Source organism: Trichophyton rubrum, assembly GCF_000151425.1.
Source record: "Trichophyton rubrum CBS 118892 genomic scaffold supercont2.4, whole genome shotgun sequence".
In the NCBI taxonomy this organism is placed as follows: domain Eukaryota; kingdom Fungi; phylum Ascomycota; class Eurotiomycetes; order Onygenales; family Arthrodermataceae; genus Trichophyton; species Trichophyton rubrum.
In genome coordinates, this window is record NW_003456425.1 from 651,551 (window position 1) to 672,503 (window position 20,953).

At 50.8% G+C, this 20,953-nt stretch overlaps 9 protein-coding genes and 1 non-coding gene across 11 annotated transcripts; 4 read left to right on the forward strand and 6 right to left on the reverse strand.

The window, feature by feature from the left end:
• Positions 1 to 253: 253 nt before the first annotated feature.
• TERG_04104 (uncharacterized protein) lies at positions 254 to 1,434 on the reverse strand (the record flags this gene model as incomplete). Its single annotated transcript, XM_003235004.1, has 2 exons — positions 254 to 845; positions 911 to 1,434. The coding sequence occupies 2 exons, from the start codon at positions 1,432 to 1,434 to the stop codon at positions 254 to 256; spliced, it is 1,116 nt and encodes a 371-aa protein (XP_003235052.1).
• A 596-nt stretch (positions 1,435 to 2,030) lies between these two features.
• Positions 2,031 to 2,987, reverse strand: TERG_04105 (uncharacterized protein; the record flags this gene model as incomplete). Its single annotated transcript, XM_003235005.1, has 2 exons — positions 2,031 to 2,675; positions 2,730 to 2,987. 2 exons carry the CDS (start codon positions 2,985 to 2,987, stop codon positions 2,031 to 2,033), a joined length of 903 nt encoding a protein of 300 aa, XP_003235053.1.
• A 158-nt stretch (positions 2,988 to 3,145) lies between these two features.
• Positions 3,146 to 3,243, forward strand: TERG_10538. The gene has a single exon. It is a non-coding gene; the product is annotated as a tRNA-Asp (tRNA).
• Positions 3,244 to 4,659: 1,416 nt separating this feature from the next.
• Positions 4,660 to 7,273, reverse strand: TERG_04107 (uncharacterized protein; the record flags this gene model as incomplete). Of its 2 annotated transcripts, XM_003235007.1 has the most annotated exons (3): positions 4,660 to 4,797; positions 4,859 to 7,058; positions 7,140 to 7,273. In XM_003235007.1, 3 exons carry the CDS (start codon positions 7,271 to 7,273, stop codon positions 4,660 to 4,662), a joined length of 2,472 nt encoding a protein of 823 aa, XP_003235055.1. The 2 variants fall into 2 exon arrangements, with proteins under 2 accessions (XP_003235055.1, XP_047606181.1); XM_047749721.1 differs by lacking the exon at positions 4,660 to 4,797 and having other exon boundaries at positions 4,811 to 7,058.
• A 121-nt stretch (positions 7,274 to 7,394) lies between these two features.
• On the forward strand, positions 7,395 to 7,745 carry TERG_12099 (uncharacterized protein; the record flags this gene model as incomplete). The annotated part of the gene is made up of 1 exon (XM_047751109.1): positions 7,395 to 7,745. One exon carries the CDS (start codon positions 7,395 to 7,397, stop codon positions 7,743 to 7,745), a length of 351 nt encoding a protein of 116 aa, XP_047606182.1.
• A 1,237-nt stretch (positions 7,746 to 8,982) lies between these two features.
• Positions 8,983 to 11,172, reverse strand: TERG_04109 (uncharacterized protein). The gene is made up of 2 exons (XM_003235009.2): positions 10,571 to 11,172; positions 8,983 to 10,500 (listed from the first exon to the last, which is right to left on the reverse strand). Exons 1-2 carry the CDS (start codon positions 10,884 to 10,886, stop codon positions 9,041 to 9,043), a joined length of 1,776 nt encoding a protein of 591 aa, XP_003235057.1. The 5' UTR covers positions 10,887 to 11,172; the 3' UTR covers positions 8,983 to 9,040.
• A 2,565-nt stretch (positions 11,173 to 13,737) lies between these two features.
• Positions 13,738 to 14,727, forward strand: TERG_04111 (uncharacterized protein; the record flags this gene model as incomplete). Its single annotated transcript, XM_003235011.2, has 2 exons — positions 13,738 to 14,139; positions 14,212 to 14,727. 2 exons carry the CDS (start codon positions 13,738 to 13,740, stop codon positions 14,725 to 14,727), a joined length of 918 nt encoding a protein of 305 aa, XP_003235059.2.
• A 320-nt stretch (positions 14,728 to 15,047) lies between these two features.
• On the reverse strand, positions 15,048 to 16,551 carry TERG_04112 (uncharacterized protein; the record flags this gene model as incomplete). The annotated part of the gene is made up of 4 exons (XM_003235012.1): positions 15,048 to 15,349; positions 15,553 to 15,790; positions 16,216 to 16,308; positions 16,495 to 16,551. 4 exons carry the CDS (start codon positions 16,549 to 16,551, stop codon positions 15,048 to 15,050), a joined length of 690 nt encoding a protein of 229 aa, XP_003235060.1.
• A 509-nt stretch (positions 16,552 to 17,060) lies between these two features.
• TERG_04113 (uncharacterized protein) lies at positions 17,061 to 17,877 on the reverse strand (the record flags this gene model as incomplete). Its single annotated transcript, XM_003235013.1, has 2 exons — positions 17,061 to 17,801; positions 17,869 to 17,877. The coding sequence occupies 2 exons, from the start codon at positions 17,875 to 17,877 to the stop codon at positions 17,061 to 17,063; spliced, it is 750 nt and encodes a 249-aa protein (XP_003235061.1).
• A 1,437-nt stretch (positions 17,878 to 19,314) lies between these two features.
• Positions 19,315 to 20,903, forward strand: TERG_04114 (uncharacterized protein; the record flags this gene model as incomplete). The annotated part of the gene is made up of 5 exons (XM_003235014.1): positions 19,315 to 19,643; positions 19,701 to 19,735; positions 19,797 to 19,969; positions 20,030 to 20,699; positions 20,755 to 20,903. 5 exons carry the CDS (start codon positions 19,315 to 19,317, stop codon positions 20,901 to 20,903), a joined length of 1,356 nt encoding a protein of 451 aa, XP_003235062.1.
• Positions 20,904 to 20,953: the final 50 nt, after the last annotated feature.

The window sequence follows — 20,953 nt, forward strand, 5'->3', positions numbered from 1 at the left end:
TGGATACCTATACATGATATATCTTGACATTTTTTGCCTGAATATTTAATGATTTGAATAGAATTGAGAACTAATCTAAAGTGGTTTAAATCAAGTATTTGCGTTCTGAAGACATCATCAAGGCAGATATTATAAGGCACTGCCTGCCTAAGTAGGGGAATGCAATGCAGACAATCAGGAGATCTCCAAATTTCAATCAAAATGAAACCAAATCAGAGGAAAAAAAGGTAAAAAGCAAAGCAAAGCACCAACCCTATTCACTCCCAGCCAAGTAAATATATGATAAGCAAAGTGAAATGATTTTAAACTCCCATGGTAAAATCATGTTCGATGCCCGGTGTGACGCTGGCGATGAACTTGAGAAAACACAGGTACTGATCACCCGGATCGCACTCTGATCGCTCATCATCCCTTCATGCTCTAGCACCTCCCACTCATCTCCCGCACTACCGCTCCCACCCTTAGACTTATCTTCGCCAGATACCTTCAATTTCTCTGTATCATCCACCAGGCCTTCCAGACCGGCTTCAACCTTATCCTTGCCCTCCTTGGAGCGCTTCGACTGTTTCTCACGACGGATCTTCAGTGCAGCATCTGCACGGTCGAGAAGGACTTTCATCACACTTGCGTGCTTACAAGGGTGGACGCTAGCCATCTTCACACCTCCGTCGAAAAAGGGGAAGTCTTCTAGCGTGACTGTCTTGTCCTTGTAGTCGCCTACTATATCCTCCATCATCAGGTGGGGAGGCAGTGGTTCTGATACGGCGGCGTAGCCAGATAGATAGAGGCGAGGGGTCTTGTAGTATGGGGTATAAGTTATATAAAGTGAGTACGTTCGCAGGGGGCTAGACAGGCAGGTTAGCAACAGACCGTATATCTCGAGCGACGCATAAGAGTGGTCAAGACTCACGCATTCTTTCCGCCCTTTTGAGCTGGTTCCCGGATGATAGCTTCTTCATCGTCCTCTTCATCGTCCATGTCAGGAATCTCTTCATCCTCTTCTTCTTTCTCAGCTACATTCCCTGAGTCATCCACTGTCCTAACGTCCTTCGCATGCGTCTCAGCCACGCCCTCATCGCCACCTGTATTCAACCATCCGTCGTCATCACCGTCTCCGCCTGCGCCAGACGATTCTCCCAGTTCGCCTTGTATTATGATATCCGCCGCCTTACCGGCAAAGTTCTCGTCTAGTCGGCGGTTACATGGTACCCCGCGGGTGACGAGGAACTGTTTCCCCTCCGGCAAGTAGGAGACTCGTTTTGACGGGGACGACGCGGCGGACCACGACCAGGTTGGGAACTTGTAGACGAGGTAGTCTCCGGCGCGCACGAACTCTTCAGGCGTCACTTGGCCGGTATTTCTGAAGGTAGAGACGTTTGATATGGGGGCCAGACGGTCCCGGATATCGTTTAGTTTGGAACGGATAACGTTCATCCTGGCGAGTTATCTTGCTTTTCTTGCTCTTCTTGTTCTAGATGTCAAAAAGATATGGTTTGTAGAGGTTGTAGATGTGTGTATGTTACAGAGTCGGCTGGCGGTTGCAGGATGCTGTTGACTGTCGTGCAGTTAGATGGTGGTGGTGCCTGGCGAAGCCGCTTGACAGGGTGGGATGATCTCTATGACGTTTTCACGTGCTTGGCGGGTTTGTTTGGAGGTCTCTTAGACGGTCATATATCATTTATCCGCTAGAAGGACATCCATATATATCTACAGCTGCTTAGACGATGACAGTTTGTGGTCATTTCTTTATCGTACATGGGCCTCTGGTGACTCTTGGGTGTCGGCTAGCCGGCCTGTTTGCTGCTAGACCCGCTTTATCAAGGTAGTTTACCAATGTCTTGAGACGGGACCTGAGTACTCCTTTTGGGAGCTCCTTTTGAGAGCATCCGCTTGACAGCTCTGCTCGGTGGTGATTTGCTTGAGCTGTTGCGGATGCTCTGTATGTCACTGTTCAAACCAGGACTCTCTCTCGTAGGTGAATGAACATTCCTCCTGAGACGACAGCGGTGCTAGACCATGAGCAGGTGGCATCACGACTCAGCGGAAGCGGCCTGCTGACGTCTAGATGCCTCTCGCTCAACGCCGCCAACGGTCAAGGGGACAACTTTGCCCTTCCAGTACTCATGTTCAACCCTAGCAAATCCGTCCATGCTCCTCATGGCGACAACTAGGAATCCCAGCTCTTCGCGATCAACGTCAAACACCTCCCACCACTCACTGTCAACAATCTTGACTCCTTGCTCCCTTGCAGCGAGGTAGATAGCAGCGACAGCCAGCGCATTCGGCTGGTGAGTTAGGTACAGGATCTGAGGCGAGAACAAGGCGGCGTTGAGATGTGCGAAGGTACGCGCAGCCACGGAGGAAGAAGACACCTTGAGAGTCTGCAGGTAAGTCAGGGCGATAGTATGCGGTAGAACAACCCTTGTGTGAAATGAAGAGGTGCGTAGGACAGCCGACTCGATCTTCATCAGGTTCTGGCGTTCGATCTGGTATGAGCCTTCGGACAGGTAATAGCTCTCTGGTTCGGGGTGTTCGGGAGCTCCCTCTGGGTTGACGAAGGATAAAGGCGAAGCTGTAGGGGAGAGTAGATACGTGTACACGTTGAGCACCGAACGAGGCGATACAGGGTAAAAAGAGAGCTTCGCTGTCATGTACAGGGGTGCGGGCGATACGTCCTGTCAGGGTCGTCAGTTATACACCGTAAGGGCTGAAAGTGAGATGGGGCGCACCTTTGCAGAGTAGACTGCCAGACTGCCTCCCTCAGGCCCGACCCAGAACCGTGTAAAGGCGACTATCGCCTGGGCAATGACATCCTGCGGCAGCTGAAGCAGCACTCCAGCAGCCTGCGTGAGCTTGACGCCCGCATATCGAACCGACCTCTCGAGCTCCTCGGGCACTCCGTCCAGCGACGAGGAGGAGTGTTCCAGCTGCGCCGGAGAGGCGAGGGCGTTTGACAAGTGGCCCAGCTCGCTCTCTGCGCCCGACATGACTTCGTGCGCCTTGTTCTTGTCACTGTATCAGCCAGCAGCCAACAACGTCGACGTCAAGAGCCATCGCGAAACTGCCGTAAGAAAGGCGTTTGGTGGTGTCTATAGTGACTCCCACCTCATGAGCCACCAGCGCCCTTCCGCCTTCCACCAGAAAGTCCTTGATGGTCTAGTGGTCATGATTTCCGCTTGTCAACTTCGCTTAGTAAGCGGGTAACAAGCGCGGGAGACCGGGGTTCGATTCCCCGTCAGGGAGTTCTTTTTTTCTTTTTATCTTTCATCTTCTTCCATTCTCAACTGCATTTGAATCTCACCTGATGCAAAGATCAGGATTAGGATCAGGATCAAGCCACTGGCCCTGACGGAACTGGGTAGTGCGTGCTGACAGATCATCCGACTCTCCGTGTCTCATGGCCGTTGCAGAATTGGATGCCTTAAAGGCAGACAGTGCCCCGTTTCGCGAATGCGACGGGCGAATAGCAGCGCTTGCCGTCTGGTTGGCGGCTGGCAAACAACGAAGATAATCACTAGTTAACCGTCAGGGATGCATGCACAACTCGAGCAATCACCCGCCGCTGCCCTATAAGATCCTCCGTATACCTCACATCCATCGGTGTCCGGCCGTGTCCAACCTCAGCCTTGGGACCGGGTTGGTTGCTTCGGGAGTTTCGATACGGAGTATACGGAGTATGGAGGCATTACCTGTGACGTCTGTGCATAAGGTTAATTTGATACCGGACATTCCAGGTTATTAATGCCTTGGTATAGATTTGATACCCGTCTAGATCGTGGCAAAGGCCCAAGACAAGGCCAGTTGCGGCGATCCGTGTAGAGACGGAAACATATGGTAGCCTTGACTAGTAATTGGTAGCATTGTTGGTGGTGGCTATCAGTGGCAACATTGCATTCTTGCTTGAAAAGGGGGTGAGCATAGGGCGTGGAATCGTTTGCTCTTTGGAGTTAACTTAACGAGCTAACTGGGCCGTTATGTCGGTGAAGCAAGCGTATCGACCTGTTGAATGACTATCCAAACTAGCAAAGGGGTCACATGCCGGGAAGATGCATATCACTCTAACATATGCATGTATGAGGTGATCATTTGAGAGAGCAGGATGAAAGCATAACAGGTAGCTAATGAATGAAGGAACGTAAGATGCAGCGGCCCGAACATTATAGTACATATCGAGTCATATCCTATATACAAATTTCCGAGAAGACGGGCAAAAAGACAAAGAAGACGACGACGACGTTGGTAGTAGATATGAAATTAAACGTAATGTTGAATAAAGCAAGGAGAAAAGCACGACCAATTTTTCAACAGACAAAGCCATCCAGGCTTTTAAGGTGGCCATATAATTCTCGAGCGACTCAAGAGCAGCCTCCCAACGCTAAGAAACGACGACATAGAAAGAGTTGTAGATAAGATAGATAGAAACATGGGTGAGAAAGGAAAAGAGAAGGAACAAGAGCGGATCCCGGATGTTGGTCTGGAGATTCACGAAATTAATGAGATGAGATATGAGATTTCATGGCTCCTTGTCCTAGTCGAAGGTCAGCTAGTACCTGTCCGTAGTTTCGACCAAGTCGCTCTGGAATATTCCATTTTTCAACTTTTTCAATTTTTCTTCTTCATTTCTCCTCTGCATTCTTTTTTGTAACGTTGTGATGAGATTCATGCGGCTGCCTCGGAAAGCACTTCAGCAGCCTTTCTGAAGAAAGGGACTCGCTCCGAACACCGTTCAAGCTGCGGGACAAGATCCTTTATCTTGAACCGTCGCTGGGAGGAGTCATACGTGAACCACCGATCCATCTACCTCACCGTGTTACCAAACGAACTCAAACAGAAATAAAAGGAGAAAGGATATACTTACGGAAGCAAGCCTGCATCCGAGCCACAGACACCTCTCGGCTCTAACAAACGCGGTGTGAGCAAGCTCTAGCATCCGCTCTTCATCCTCCGGTAGCTCCGTATTAACAAAGTGTCCGTCAGGAAAGTAGAGTCTTGTCCAGGCCAGGCCGCGCAGGTCAAAGTCTTCAGGAAGATAGTACTTGATGCCCACATCCCTGGACTCGGGGAGCGGAAACTCGTTACTAGTAATCTTGGACTCGCTTACACGGTGGCAGTTAAGGGTATTAAGGAAAGTAACTAGGTCGCGGAAGGGGACAAGGGGTTCAAAAACAAGCATTGCCTCTGGGGCAAGGGAGAGGGTAAATAGAAAGGCGAGAGAGACGTGAATTGCTGGGAGAACGTTTTTATCACCTATCTGGCGGAGTAGGAGGGATAACGTATGCATAGACTGGTAGATAGTGTAGTGGAGAGGGCTGAGGGAGGAACTGAACCTCGTGCTAGATGATATAGGGATAGTGCTGAGTAGGGAGATAAGAGGCTCTAATTGGGTGCAGGAACTCCAATATGCTCTTGCGGAGGGGATTCTGCACTCAACTGGTGTTGCTACAGCTATAGTATATAGAGCTGTCAGCGTCTTACCCGTTGCTGGGACCAGGGCGTTATCATTAATAAAGAGCGTGGCAAAGTTAGAGCAGGAGATATGGACCCCCTGTTCGCGGAACTTCTCTCCCATCCGGCCTATGTGTTGAGGCAGGCAGGAGAAGAACTGTAGGGTGTGCTCGAAGTAGGAGTGGACTGACTCCTTCTTAAATATAATGCCGTGTGCCTTGACGAAAGAGGCTAGAGTTAGCGGGTGACGAGTTTGCTGCTTGGGGCGGGCCTGCTTGTGTAGCTTTTGCTGCTGTGGCTGCTGTTCTTCTTCCAGTAGCGGATTGAATAGTAGCAAGATACTTTCCCTTGAGCTAGCAAAGGGCTCAACGCAGACCAGGGACTTGGTATAGTAGAACAGCTGTGCCAGGATATAGGGCCTGGCCAGGACAGCAGAGTGGTGCTGAATCCGGCCAACATTTGGCCCCTTATCCGCTGCCATTCTATACCAGTACCTGGCTACCTCAGCCCAGTTCTCGCGGTTTTGTAGATCAACCTCTTCCACTGCCATCTGATACCTAGCTAAATCACCGAGGCACTCAATCCAGATATTTGCAAAAGTCGGCACACTCTCGAGTAAAAGAGTCATCATAGAGTAAGCAATGTAGATAAAGGATATCATATGTTCCAGAGAACCCGGTAGTCTGTGCCTTAGTAGCTCTAAAAAGGAGTGCACACCATGCCTCCACATCCGCGCAGGCATCCCATACTCCGTAGCTAGCTTCCGCAGTCTCTCCGTGGCAGAAGGGTGCTGGGAAGCCAGGAAGAAGTCGTGGTGTTCATGCAAAAGGGTTCTGTGGATAGCTATCAGGGCCTTCCACTGGTCATTGCTCAATTCCGTCCTGCTATTGAGCTGCTGCATATCAATCTCGACACACTTCTTCTCGACGACGACGAGCCCAGAATAGATGCCTTGCACCTCGACAATGAGCTGGTCTTCAGCGATCTGCCTGGTCTCTGGCTGCAGGAAGAGGTCTGAAGAGCAGGGAATGCAGTGTGGCAGGGACTCATCATGACCACTGGTGTCTTCTCCTTCTTCTCCTTCTCCCTCCGCCTGTTCATCAATTCCGTCGTCGTCTTCATCGTCCAGGTCGTCATCTATAGCCTGGTCCATGAACCCGTCATCAGCAGTGGCAGGCCTGGTCTGGAAGAAGACACCGCCTCTTTCGACCGTGTGAGGTTGTGAGTGAGAGCACCGCTTCGAAGACGGCAACCCACGCTGTCCGTCCAGCTTGCCGTCACCATTACCATCCTCATCAGCGTCTCGCTCGGAAGCAGGACGCTTCTTCGGCGTGGTATTACATTGGCTGTTTTGGTGGTGGGGGTGCTGTTGTTGGTCCCGGGGGCTGGCCAGGTTGGACTTGGACTGCCGCCGACTGCGCGCCCTGGGAGTGAGCTCCTGCAGGTTCAGGTTCTGCAGGGCCGAGGCATCCGGCGAACGAGTCCTGGCCGCCGCCGCCGCCGCCAGCGAGTCCTCCTCCAGTCCGGTGGTCCGGGAGGCTGAGACCGAGCCCGGGGCTGAGGCTGAGGCGAGGGGGGATGGGGATGGCGAAGGTGACGGTGACGGGGATGACCTGGGGACCGCCAGCCAGCGCAAGTTAGACAGACCACGAAACAGACAAGAGACACGAGGGCGAAGCTAGACAGACGCTTACTGTTCAACTTTGTCGAAGCTTGACCATGACGTCCCGCGCAGCGACTGGGCGGCTGCAGGCTTATTTCTGTCGTGGTGGTGGTGGTGGTGGTGGTTTTGGTGACGCCGCCGGTGGTCGAGATCTACGCGCACCATGATAGGCGAAGCTGCGGCCAGAGCATGCCAGGACAGACAGACACACAGACAGACAGACAGAGAGACAGGCTCCTAGGACTCTCGACCGAACTAACCAGAGCTCAGCGGCAGCAGCAGAGAGATGTTGAAGGCCTGCTCTCCATCCTGCTGGCGATTGTTCGGTTGGTGGTGGTATAAGTATGCTTGCTCCAACTCGCCTTTTCCCAGCCGCTGCAGGACTTATGCTTGCTGCCTGCGAGCCAAAAAAAGCAAATTGCACCAAGTACAGATCGCTAACCTTATACTCGGGGCTGACCTTCATTATCAACATCTCAAACCGCGGCTAGACGGCGTCCTGGCTTGTTTTGTCGTGTGTGCTGTGGTGTCTCTGGTGATGATCGCCCCTGGTGAGCAGCCGGCGCAGCCGTTGATATCTATCAATCTCCCTGCCAGTCTTCGGTCTACAGTATACAGAAGCACACTTACAAGATAACCTACCATACGAGAGCGCACACAGTCAGGCGGAATCACATAACTAGCGATTAGCTAGTGTGAGTTACCGCATGCATGCTACTTTATCGCCTGCAGCCGCACTTCCGCCTGGTCCCAGACATCCCGGCCTGCAGAGGGGCAGTGCAAAAGAAGCAAAGTGACACGACATATATTGTACAGGAGTTACCCCCAAGATACGGGGTTGTATTCCTGAGTGTGCCTGTTTCATGGACGATTTTGTCTCTATCGGTATGGTATCCTCTCATAGTACGGAGTAGCTCCCTCTCTAGTTATTAATAGACTGGTTCGCAGGCATATAGCCTTGTCAATAACCTGTTAACGTCCACTGCTTTGAAAATCACAAAGGATGCATCCTATCCCCTCTCACAAGGTCATGTTTTGGCTGCCTTGAAGCTGTGGGCGCCCGCAAAATCGCCCGGAAAGGGTATGTCTAAGCAGAGACTCCTTGGATCGTAACATAAGCCATTCTCATAGACATTCCTCTATAGGCCATATTGGCTGACCGGCAAGGTCATGCAATAGAGCGGCTGGCAGATGGTCTCTCTACGGTAGATGGTTCTCTGTTGTCTACCAAGGTGGTTATCCCATGGCAGGTGATACGAAGCGGGTGATGCTTACACAAAGGCAGAGAGGACAGACTAGACATATAGAGAAAAGAGCAGCCGGATAGGGGGGAGGACAGTTGATTGCTCTTCTACGGCAGTTGCATAGCTATGGATCTACTTGACTGTCGGGACCGGAGCCGGAACCGAGACTGAGGGGGAGAGAAGAGACAAGCCGTCCATTAGTTATCGTGACACTAAGCCAGGCTACTTCACTAGAATAACTCGATGGATCATGCCGATTGATGCACAGAAACTGAAACAGAGAACAGGTACAGACGGGTCTTTGAGAAAAGGGGGTCAAGATGCAAGGTACACACAAGTGCTCTAGAGCGAAAGAAAAGCAGGGAGTAAGGGGGAGGAAAGGGGGACAGTGTATGTAACGAGTTCAACGGTCCAACGTGGAAAGGGAGAAGATAGATTCCAGCTAAAGTAAACTCCGTTTGGTTGCAAAGTCGTGTATTCGTTCAGATGCGATGGAACGGCCCGGAATGCGTGATTGAAAAAGTGATGATGCAGGGTTGTCATGCGAGCGAGAAGAAAGATCATGCCCAAAGTGACGTGAGAGAGCGAGAGAAAGTAGGTTGATTTGACGTCAGAAGTGAAAAAAAAAAAAAAAAAAAGGCAGACAGGCAAAGACTGTTCGGTTAATTAGTTTTGACTACGTCGGCGGCTAGGAGATAAATATCCGAAGCTGCAGATTGAAACAGTCAGCCAATTGGTTACATCTTGCGTAGAAACACAGGGGGGAAAAGCGGAGGCTTACTCTCTGTTTAATTGTCGTTCGACACACGGGACAGGTTGGCAGCGGCGCTGCACGGCCAATTTGTCCCGGCTTCGGCATGATATGCTGCTCTGCACACCATCTACAGAGAACCGCATGACCGCAGGGGATAAGCGCGGTGTCAACAAGCTGTGTCATGCATACTTTGCATTCCATATTGACCGTCAGGCTAGCTGAATCCTTGGGCTCCGGGCGGCCATCGATCTCGACATCCAGCCCTATCATCGGCGCTGGCGGGCGGACGTTGGTAGGTGTTTGTCCAAGTTGCCCCCGACGTTGGTACTGGCGGAGTATCTGGAGGCGTTGATCCGTACTCATGGATCTCGCGAGCCCTCTGTTCATAGCGGCCAGGTAGCTGGAAAGGTGCTGCGAGTTGAGGATTTCGTCGTTGGTGTAGCGAGGTCTGTAGCCGGTAAAAACAGGCTCTTGTAGCCTCTGGGGGCTGGAAGTAGCGGTGCTGGCAGCAGATGAGGCTGCTGGATTAGGCTGTATTTGAGAACCAGTTGGAGACGGTTGCTGGGTAGACGATGCAGGAGATACACGCAGAGTTCTCATACGGACTCGGCGTTGAGTCAGGCCATCACTGCCTATTTGCCCTTGGTGAGGAGCAGACTCGTGCTCGGAAGAGGCCATGTCTTGGGCACTACGGCGACGCTGGGCCGGAGTTGTTGGCACCGCTAATGAAGGGTTCATCGAGTAGCCGAATGTCTCTGAGTCCTGGCTCTGACCCTGACTCTGACTCTGGCCATGGCTCTGATCTTGGTCCTGATCCTGGTCCTGGTCCTGATCTTGCATTTCTGATTCCTGGGGCGCATCTGGAGAGGAGCTAAAGTCCATGGCCGAACCCATAATCTCATGTATGTCACCAGCAGATAATCGCGGGCCCGCTGGCCCTAATGGAAGAATGGGTCTGGTATCCTGGTGAGCTTGCTGGGGCGTTGTAGGCGATGCAGCAGAGAACGCAAGTGACGATCCTGGCTCCTGGCTTGCCTGTCTCTGTGCGAGCTGCTGTCCCAACATGAGGTCAGGGGTGTCGTAGTCAGGCCGCCCTGCCTGGGTGCTGACCATAGCATCATTGATAGCCTGATATCCACCCATGGGGTGGTTGAAGGCCTGGTTGGTATCATTCACATCAGGTACGGATGGCGGGTAGAAGCTGGGAACGGGCTCTGCGAGACTGGTCAAGTCAGGCGGACTGGATCCCTGCAGTCTGGCCAAGCTATCATAGTTGAAACCGCCGCTGTGGATGGTGTTGATGGCGTTGGTATTAGCAGTGGTATTATTAGCACTGCCGCTGTTGCTGTCGGCACCATCATTCTGCCGTCTTGGATACGGCACAAGGTAGCCGGCTAAATGGATAGGTATCAGTATATCAGCTTGACTTCACTTGTTTTCAATTCGCTGTTCAGGGCGTCTTACTCGTCACCTGGGGGTTTGCTCGCTGCCTATTCTGAGGAGAAGACAGGCCGTACTGGTAGCTGCCAGGATACGCTTCCGTGGACTGGCGCCTGGAGGTGGCGAGGCCTGACCCGTAGCCAGGCTGGCCGTAGTTGGACGGCATGCCGCCGCCGTCCGAGTAGCCAGCCGAGCCTCTGTTGCTCGAGGTGAGCCACTGCAGACGGTCGGCCTGGTCCAGGGCCTGCGGGCTCACGGGGGTGTTTTCTGGAAAAGGCCAGTTTAGCGTTGGCTCTTCAGGGCGTCTGCGAGGAGGCGGACGGAGGATGCGAGGAGGCATCTTTCTTTGCGGTTCCGGACTGGTGAGAAGGAAGAGATGCGCGTGCAAGAGACAGGCAAGAGAGAGCAGTCCGGACCCAGCTAGGAGAGACACGATAGTGTGTGTATAGGAGTGTGGAAGTGTAGTGAAGGAGATGAATGAAATAAAAGGGGGATTGTGTGAGAGAGAGTGTGTATGTGATATTGATATGTCCTGACAAGACAGCTGGAGAATCCAGGCAGGAAAGATATCAGACAAGCCAAAGAGGACAGGCAGGCAGGCAGGACAGAAAGTCCGCCCTCCACCCCCTTTTTAGCGCCCTTTTTATATATCAAGAAAACAACAGGGAGGACATAGTGATAGCAGGTGATAGCAGGGGTGAATACAGAGAAGATACAGGATCTTATCTGCTTCATTTCCCACAAGGAAAGTGAAGAAGAAGACAGAGAGAAGGAGAGCAGAGCAGAAAGGCAGGGGATTTTGACTGACCACTATAGGCTGGATGGTGATGGCTGTGATGGCTGTAATGGCGACGGTGGTAATTGACGCCGCGCTCTACTTCCGGGATATCGAACAGACGGCCCTCGACAGCGGGATAACGGGGATACGACGGTGCCAGCGGCGGAGGCGGAGACGTCAGACTGGCCCTTCGAGGCGGTATATCAGACTGGCGCTGGGGCAGACAGACAGAACTCTTGCGGGATCCAGGACGGCCAGGCTGCGCGGCTATGCAGGACATGACGGGTATCGAGCATCCAGCAACATCCACATAAGACTCCTTTTCTCTTCTTCGCCTTTTCCTCCGGCTTCAATGACACTCGGGAAGGGCGAGATCTAGAGATTTAAAAAAGTACACGGCCTTAGCGAGGATATATATATGTATATATATATATATATTTATATATTTGTTTATAGATATACTGTCCAGACGCCCTCCCCCAAGGTCCCTTGCAGAAGACGAGAAAGGAGCATGTCCGAGTCCAGCGGATCAGGGAGTCACAGTGAAACAGACCGGCAGGGCGAAGAGGTAAACCGGGGAAAAGAGAGAGAGAGAGCACCAACCGATCCTGACGCTGCCGTTGACGCTGACGTTGACGTTTGATATTAGCTAGCTATACTCCTGCTGTGGTGACGGCCATGTATGTCACCACCATCACAGACACATGAAGAAGACGGATGCAGAGAGAAGAAGATGATGAGAATGAAAAGATAAGATGGTAGCTATTCTAGAGAGAATAGCAGTCTATTCAGCGCGACGAGAGAGATACACAGTACGGATAGGGACAGGATATATAGGTGGTGGTGTCAGGTCCCGACGGCGGTTTAGTTGATATCGGCCACAAACCACGATACGAAGATCAACCGCTTAAGCTACCAGGCAGGGGGGAAGAAGGGAGAAGAGGAGGAAGGGGGGAAAAAAGGAAGAAGAGAAAAGAGAGAAGAAGACGCCGAAGAGAGACGGCCTTTATAAAAAAACGATGCTCGGGCGAAGACGATTGAAGGCAAAGGCCTCACATGACGGAAAACGCAGACAAGGACGCAAGCAGATGAAGGGAGAGAGCCAGAGACGAGACTCGAGGCCAGCCCTCTGACATCAGGATAAGTTACCTCAGGGCGAAAGCAAGAAAGGAAAAAGAACTTGCCGGACCCAGATGACGGACGAAGATGGCCCCGAAAGCTGATCCAGGAGGCGAGCAAGCTAAACGGTGAACGAGAGAGCGACCAACTCTCCGAAGAGTCTCTGGCTAACGCAGGCAAGGGGCGGGGATGGCGCAGGACGGCGAAGAAGAAGAAGAAGAAGAAGAAGAAGAAGAAGAAGAAGAAGCACCAGCAGAGGGATGAGAAGCGAAGAAGCAACGAGATACGCCAGAGATGGAGGGCTCTGATCCATGACCTTGAAGATCAGAGAGGCTGCTGGCTGGTTGGAACCAACATCTCTCTCTCTCGCTCACTCGCTTCTTCGTTCCATCCTCTTGTCTGCTGCTGCTTCTGGCTCTGCCAAAGGATGACCAACCCTGAATCTGAATCCCAGTTGGTCCAGATGGACGAGACAGAATGTTGCATCGGCTGTACAGGAGGATCCGATTTGCTCATGGAACAAGGGAGACCGAGACCTAGTGGCTGGGATCTACCGTCTCTGGCCATTATACATCACACACACCCACGCACACAACCTACATACCACATCAAAACAAAAGCGAAACGACGGTTAACTAGTTACCGAGAGTAACTGAGTTGCGCCTGTCAGGGCAAGCAAAGCTGGAATCTGATCGAATCGAGGCCGAGAACGAGATGACAGCATCAACCAGGTTTTCAGCCGCGGAGGCTGCCAGCTCGAACAAGATACAGACGCCCTTCAACTCGGTTCGTCCCTTTGCCACATGATATCATGAAGCCGACCAGATGCGAACAAGCAGCGTTCTCCAGCAAGGAAGAGCCCGCTCTCGCATCTCATTCTCCACGCTGCCCACGGGGGGAGTCGTTACTTGAGCTCCGTACAGAGAGCATGGGGGTATTTTTAGTTATTACATACTCCGTACAGCCAACGGGGCCCCATGGAGAAGTTAACGAAGTAGCTACATAGTTAGCGAGTTCATCAACTTGTCACGAAAAAGAAACGAAATGTAAAAAGATGCAATGCAGGAGAAAAGCGGCTTTTCGGCGGTGTTGACAGAATTGGGGATCTAGATTCCTCAAAATCAAGAATCAGCAACCATCTTTTAAAACCACTTAGTTATCAAATACGACTTGCCGCGAGACCCTATTTGCTGCCAGAGAGCCCCAGATGGCCTCTTTTACCAGTTAATCAACTAACTAGCTACTCCGTAACTTACTTGGGTGTCTATTCGTTAGCTGGTTGTTATCAGATCCTATGCTAAGCAGGCGTCTGCAGCAGCAACTTCGCCGGTTCTCACTGAAAGCCAGCCGCAGCACCATGGCGACGTCGACGGCAACATCGAGCTTTACGCTGCCCGGCTCTGAGCCACCGGTGCCCGTTCAGTTGACGCCAGACATCTCACAGGCGCAGTTACTGTCGTTCCCGGCATTTAAGATCTGGCTGTCGACTCTACGTCATTCGCTGTCGCGGCAGGGCGACGCTTCCCACGAGTTCCACGCAAAGCCATACGCACTTCGAGGCATTACCGTCCAGGCTGTCGACTACTTTGGCGCAAAGAAGCTGGGATTCATCAAGTTCAAGGCAGATGTCTCTACGGACGATGGAGACAGGCTGCCGGGGAGCGTCTTTCTCAGAGGTGGCAGCGTCGGCATGCTGGTGAGCCGTTTACTCGTCTAACTAGCTAGTTACTCTTCTGCTAAAACTGCGCTGCTGACTGCGAACATATAGCTCATCCTCCAGCCAGACGATCTACCAGACTCCTCTAACGATGAGAAACACGTCGTTCTTACCGTCCAGCCACGTATACCGGCAGGATCACTTACCTTCACGGAGCTACCGGCCGGCATGATCGACGAACACGGATCCTTCGCTGGAGCAGCAGCAAAAGAAATACACGAGGAGACGGGGCTTACCATCAAGCAAGACGAACTCATCGACATGAGCTCACTTACTCGGCTCAACAAAGACAAGGATACAGATCAGGACGAAGCTTTACAGAATGCTGTCTACCCGTCTCCAGGAGGATGTGACGAATTCATTCCTCTCTTCCTGTGTGAGAAACGCCTGCCCAGAAAAGACATACAACAAATGCAAGGGAAGTTTACTGGCCTGCGGAAAGAAGGCGAGATGATTACGCTTAAGCTGGTGCCTCTGTCTAGACTGTGGCATGAGGCTGCTAGAGATGCAAAGGCCTTGTCAGCCTGGGCGTTATACCAGGGACTAAAGCAAGATGGTCGACTGTGAGAAATAAAAAATAAATACCTCAATATCTACCTTTTTTTTATACCCGGTGACGCCATTAGCATAGCCTGCAAGAGTGATATATGCTGTCATCTTTGCCTTATCGGTAGTCTCAACTTCGGTTTCAGTTCTTTTGACTTCTAGGTTTAACCGTTTGGACCGAACTCGCCTCTGCCACTACAAACATAAATATACCCCAAAAAGAGAGAGGAAACGGAACAGTGGCTTATCTATTAGCTATGGCTGGAATCTACTCTATCTAGCTCCTCTATTTAATGGGTATGCCATCATAATCGTAACTGCCGATGTGCTTCACTTTTTATCTATCCGACAATCCCCCATTGCCGCGCCATCTCTATTCCCTCGGCTAAGGTTCCCACATGCGCATCAATGGCATATCCTTCCTCTCGCTCCAACCGTTTGGTTTCCTCGAACAGTTTGGCAAGAGGAATGCTAAAACTTTCGATAAATTCGTCATCCTCAAGCTTAGGCTTTGGATTCTGGTTTTCCGGCAATGACATGTCAACACGTACGTGAACCATGTTCATATTTGTGTTGCAGAATCCGGGATCTGGGTTGCTCTTTTCTGTTAGCGGGCGATTCTCGATGTTTCCACCAAAGAAGCCTGAAAGGCTTAGATGGTGTCTGTCCTTGCATTCCAACTGCTTACGATGCAGCAATTGGACATAGCTCCCGTGACACTCGGGAGTAATACACTTTATTATATCTTCCAACCTCTTTCGTTGCCTTTTACAGCTCGCCCGGAGCCCGAGGAATCCGCCCAACGAAGAGGTAAATTGAACACGAATAGAAATGTTTTTTACGTACCATTGTATAAGATAGGCCCTTTCTGCTGGACAACACCAACATACCCGGTCTCCTCCCTCAGTTCACGGACAGCACACTCCTCCGCTGTCTCACCTGCGTCAACCAAACCAGCCGGAATCTCAATGGTGACCATATCAATAGGAGGCCGGTACTGTTTCTGCAGCAACAGCTCAGGACCAGATGGTTTGGAGAGAATGGTAACTATGCCCACGCCATCTATCGCGGAATCTGAGCGAGTCTAGACGTCGTGCTGTTAGCATACCTTGAAGCGACATGCGTATTTTATGGAATGCATGCGGCGAACAAGGCAAGAGAAATGGGAGAGAGACAGCAAATAGAAACAAAACGAAGACCTAAGCAAACCCCATCTTGGTAACGAGTTACACATGCACGAGATGGAATTTGCCCGGCATATGCATGTAATAGATGTTATAGCGCGGATCAAGCGGAAAGCAAGCATGCATGCATGCCTGTCAGCAGCCGAAAATGGACATGTAGCTACATAGTAGTTGTACCGGCAGCGGGCAACGTCAACGCCATGCTCGCTTGTGTTTCCGACCAGCTAGCCATAGACATACATATCCTTTTCGCTCTGTACCGGAGAATAATGTAGAAAGATAAATAAAAACGGTAGAAGATATACAGAATACGCATTATACTCACTAGTCTTTCCGCTGCTTCCCATGTTCTGGTTACCCCGTTTGGATCGGTGTACGTCCGCTTCACGAGTCCGATCCAGCGTGCCTCGGACGGATCCTACAGTCAGTATGTTTGTTAGTTATCGAGAGCAGCAATTATTACGTATAGAGTAAAGTGATATCATCGTGTTGTAGAAATTATGTAGTTTGTTTGTGCGGTAATGATAATCGGCCTAGGTTGGTAGCTCTGTGCCATAGAGCCATATTTGGCCTCTACTTATGTGGTTATTGGCTATTTACTTACCAAGGGCCCAGTGGAGAGCAGCGCGGGCTTCTTGAAAGCCGTCAGTTGGCCTGTCATGTTTCAATTGGTTATATTTTTGATGGTTTCTGTGAGAGTGGCGGGTTTGCCTGTTAGGAGCCGGGTAGAGAACGAGTTGGGCCGCAGTTTTGGATGGTGGTTAGTGAAGTTATATATTCGTTACCAGCTAGTACTGCTGCTGCTTCCAAGGTTCTATCATGTGACATGGGATGGCTCGGGAGTAGCCGTGGACAAGGGACAAAAGAGAGGACTTATTTAGAGCTGCTTTGAACAGGAAATGTCTTTGGATTTTGTTCTTGTCTGGGGTCTATCTGGCCATGGTGGGATCTTTGATCTGCCGGACATACATAAGTTATGCGAGTGCATCTTTAACGCCCCATCTTTCGAGTACGGAGCAATATTTTGAAAAACGAGGAAAAAGAAAACATCCGAGAATCATGAGAAACAGGTGGGACATGAGGGGTCATTCGTTGTTCGTCAATTCGTCTTGGATAGGAGAAGACAGGCTCTTGGAGAAATGGCAAGAGTGTATGTAGAGCTGTAGAAGACTAGAGAGAGGGGATGTCCATCTTCTCGATCTCCGCGATGCACTTATCCCATTCAGACCAGTTTCTCATGACGACCTTTGCTCCCTGCTCGAGCAGGAGCTTGGCCATCTCCTCCTGCTTCTCGGTGGTGGGGTAGCTGCCAACGTACGCGACAACAGGGATCCCAGCTCGAACAGCACTGAGGCAACCACTCTTGCTGTCTTCAACAGCGACGCACTCAGTAGCGCTCTTTCCGATAACCTTGAGCGAGTGGAGATAGATGGCTGGATCGGGCTTGGTAGTAGGCTTCTCGAGAGAAGTGGCAGCGGAGAAGATGTGGTCTTCGGGGAAGAACTGGGACTGGTCGACCTTCTTGATAGAGGCCTTGACGCGTCGAAGGGCAGAGGAAGAGACAACGGCCATGCCATACTTCTTCTCGGCGAACATCTTGACAAGGACCTCGGTGACGCCAACGCAGGGCTGAGCCTTAGCCTCGAGTTTAGCAATGACGCGGTTCTCCTCCTCCTTGACGTAGGACTCGAGCTCCTCGGGGGTAAGAGAAATGTTGAACTTGGACTGGATAGAGACCATCATGCCGCGGAAATTTTGGCCGACGAACTCGCCGATGAGCTGTTCGCCGGTGTAGCGTTTCTCAATGCCATGTTTCTCTAGGATCTCGTTGGCAATATCGGCACAGGCCTCGAAGGCAAGCTCCTCGGACAGGACGAGGGTGTTGTCACAGTCAAAGAGGATGTGGGTGATCTGCATATCAGGTTAGCTTTCAACTATTGTCTCTTTGTCTCTCTATAGAGCCAGATGAATCGCCTACCTTGGGCATGATGACGGTTAACGCGAGGGAAGTAGACTCTAGATGGTAGGTGGAGGAATGTAGACTGATGCTGGCTGATGACTGATGACTGATGGCTGATGGCTGATGGCTGATGGCTGATGGCTGATGGCTGATGTTCTGGTGGTTGTAAAAGAGAGAGGGAGGGAGAAGCAGAAGTGAGAAGAGGAAGAGGAAGAAGTAGGAGAAGTCGACGGCACGTTTCTGGCTGTCCTGCTCGGTGGGGCCGGCGGGCAGGTGGGATGAAGCAGAGGGAGAGGCAGGGGAAGTACAGCAGCAGCAGCAGGACCTGGTCAGTTAGACAGCAAGGAGGCGGCGCAGAGGACGCCTTCTGGTCACTTTCTCTTCCTCTTGGATGCTGAGGATGGCCTTGGAAATGTAGGCTGCTGAGGGTTCCAAGGTCGTCCGCGGCATGCCAGCAGAGACCAATATCAAGGAGCCATCACCGGCCACAACTCGAAAAGACATGATAGACACCTACCTCGGGCATCAGTACCAGCAGGCCATGGGAGCCTAAGCTGAGTACCACGGTTGTCTCGGGACTCAGCCGTGAGGCCTGAGATGCCCCTGACCGGCTCTCTTGACTGGTACTGTACTCTCTGGGGGGCTGTCTCTGTTAACACATTAGCTAGTTATGTCAAGACCAGAACAGCCACCAGCCATTGCAAAATATAGCCGGAAGATGCATTCCGAATCTACCGTTAGTACTTCGTATAATAATATAATGGTTAATCAACAAGAGTTCCTGGTCAGTTAATGGATACCTTTTGTTGGCTTGGTCGGAGGGAGGGTTGGACACAGATTCAGAACAGGTTCATGGTTGGGCCACTAGGCAAAACCAGGCCATGAACAGCTCTGGACGTGATATTCTCGATCTCATGCCTGTTCCTGTTCCTGATTCTGCATAATAACTAGCCTAGCTAGTCCCATTTGCAACACTTGATGCGCTGATAGCCATATTATTGATCGGATAGGAGAAGTCGATTTTCTCTCCAGGTTGTAGGTAACCTTTGCCTGTGGCACAGCGAGTTCTGTCTTATCTGCAGCGTATGGCATACCAGCCGTGCTCAACTCGCCCATAAGACTATCAACGCATCGGAATCACCAACCCTCCCCCGTCTCCATCGCCCGTCAACGTCATTCCACCTGCAGCTAACAGATGAACGGTGGAGTCGTGGCTCGCCGTGCGGAATTTTTATATCACGTGATCATCCCAACGCGCGCATTTTTGGCCACAAGGAGAAACGAAGACTGTCAACATCAACATCAGCGTCACCGTCTCATTATTATTATTATTATTATTATATACAATAGCCGGCATAATGATCATTTGACGGGTTCTTTTTGGATAGACGGGTGCATCGCCCCGGTATATATACAATATTTTTACTCATTTTTATTAATTATCTTGCATAATTACTGCCTGTCATGCCGGAACCAATATCACTAGCAGAAATACAATTCCCAGCTGCATCCCAGAATATATCCCATCTGCTCTCGGACCTCCGGAGATCGGCTCTGTCAATTACAAATAGACTAAGGTCTATGGAGACAGACTCTATATTTGTCCAAGAGATATCAGACTACTATGGTTTACCCCTCGTTGCCAACGAGCGATGTGGGAGCTGGTATATCCCGCCAGACAAGAAGGTCGGCAGTTCCTATTTTAAAAGCACAGATGGCCACATGGGACAGTGGGACTTTAGCCTGAGACGGCTGAACATGCAGGTTTTGGATATTTTGAAGAAATATGGAGGGTGAGTTGGGTTTAGCCTTGGATGAGCCCTTTGAGCTAACTAACTTCCGGTTTCTAGTTGTGTGATAGTTGATTCGACGAGAAGGGGTAAAAGTATGGCCATTCTAAAAAAACAAAAAAAACAGTACATTATGCTAACCTATGTACAACTCAGCGATGCCGGATGCCATGGGGAAAACAATACCAATCTGGTGCGCGGTCATGAATAGAACGCTGTTTCCTGACAAACCTGCCTACCACGCAGTTCAGTTTGCACCGGCATACCTTGGAGAATCAGAAGAGTCACAAATTGAAAGCAAAATAGACGGTTTCAGAGAATCATTTAGAGTAAGTATAAGCCCTTGGTATCACAATTTTATGTTTCATACAATTAACTTGGCTCGCTAGACATTAAACTTGGACATGGAAAAATTAAAAGAAAGATTGGGAAAACCCATCCGCCTGGTCTGGGCTACCAGGGACTTTTTCTCAGATAGCGACGAGCATGACGATTCACATTTACTCGTGCTCTGCTCGGCGTCAAGATGCGTTCGTGGTGCCGAGATGTCAGAGGGCGGATATATCCAGGGTGCAGGTGACGATAGTGAGGGATGGTCCCACGGCCTCACACCTCCCGTATTTTGGAAATATAAAGATCAACTCATGGCAGCTGGAGAATCAGAGCTTCCTGGCCTTATTCAAGAGCTGATTGAAAAGGAATGTAAGCTGCCATCGACCAATGGGCGGTTTCTGATAAGTCCCACCAGGAACATATATATCGGTAAACGGAGTGGTGTCGGCGATGATGCGTCATCTTTTGATCTGGTCATAGATTGTGCTGGAAGCGTTGATTCCAGTCAGTCGGGATCACAATCAACGAAATGGTTGAATCTTGGCTGTCCCGCAGGGAAGTTGGGAAGTCGGCAGCTTAGAAAGGTTCTTGCAAGTGCTGAAAGCTTTGTGTCCCGCCATTTAACTGATGATCCCTCTCTTTCCCTCCTCATAATGTGTTCGGATGGTAAAGATATTTCTGTCGGAACGGCGTTGATGGTTCTTTGCTCCCTCTTCGATGATCAAGGTATCGCCCCCGGAAACAACCTGACGCGTTCAGCTAATATCTAACTGGTTCATAGGAGCTTATTGTGGGCCCAGTGACAAGGTTGCAATAAACAAGCAATTTATTCGGCAACGTCTGGCATGGATAGTCATGTCGAAGGAAGACATTAATCCATCTAGGTCGACCCTTCAATCAATCAATTCTTATCTTATAGATAAGGAATAGAAGAAGGCACTTGGAGCCTATTTGAAGCAGAGCCCCCTATCCATGGACTA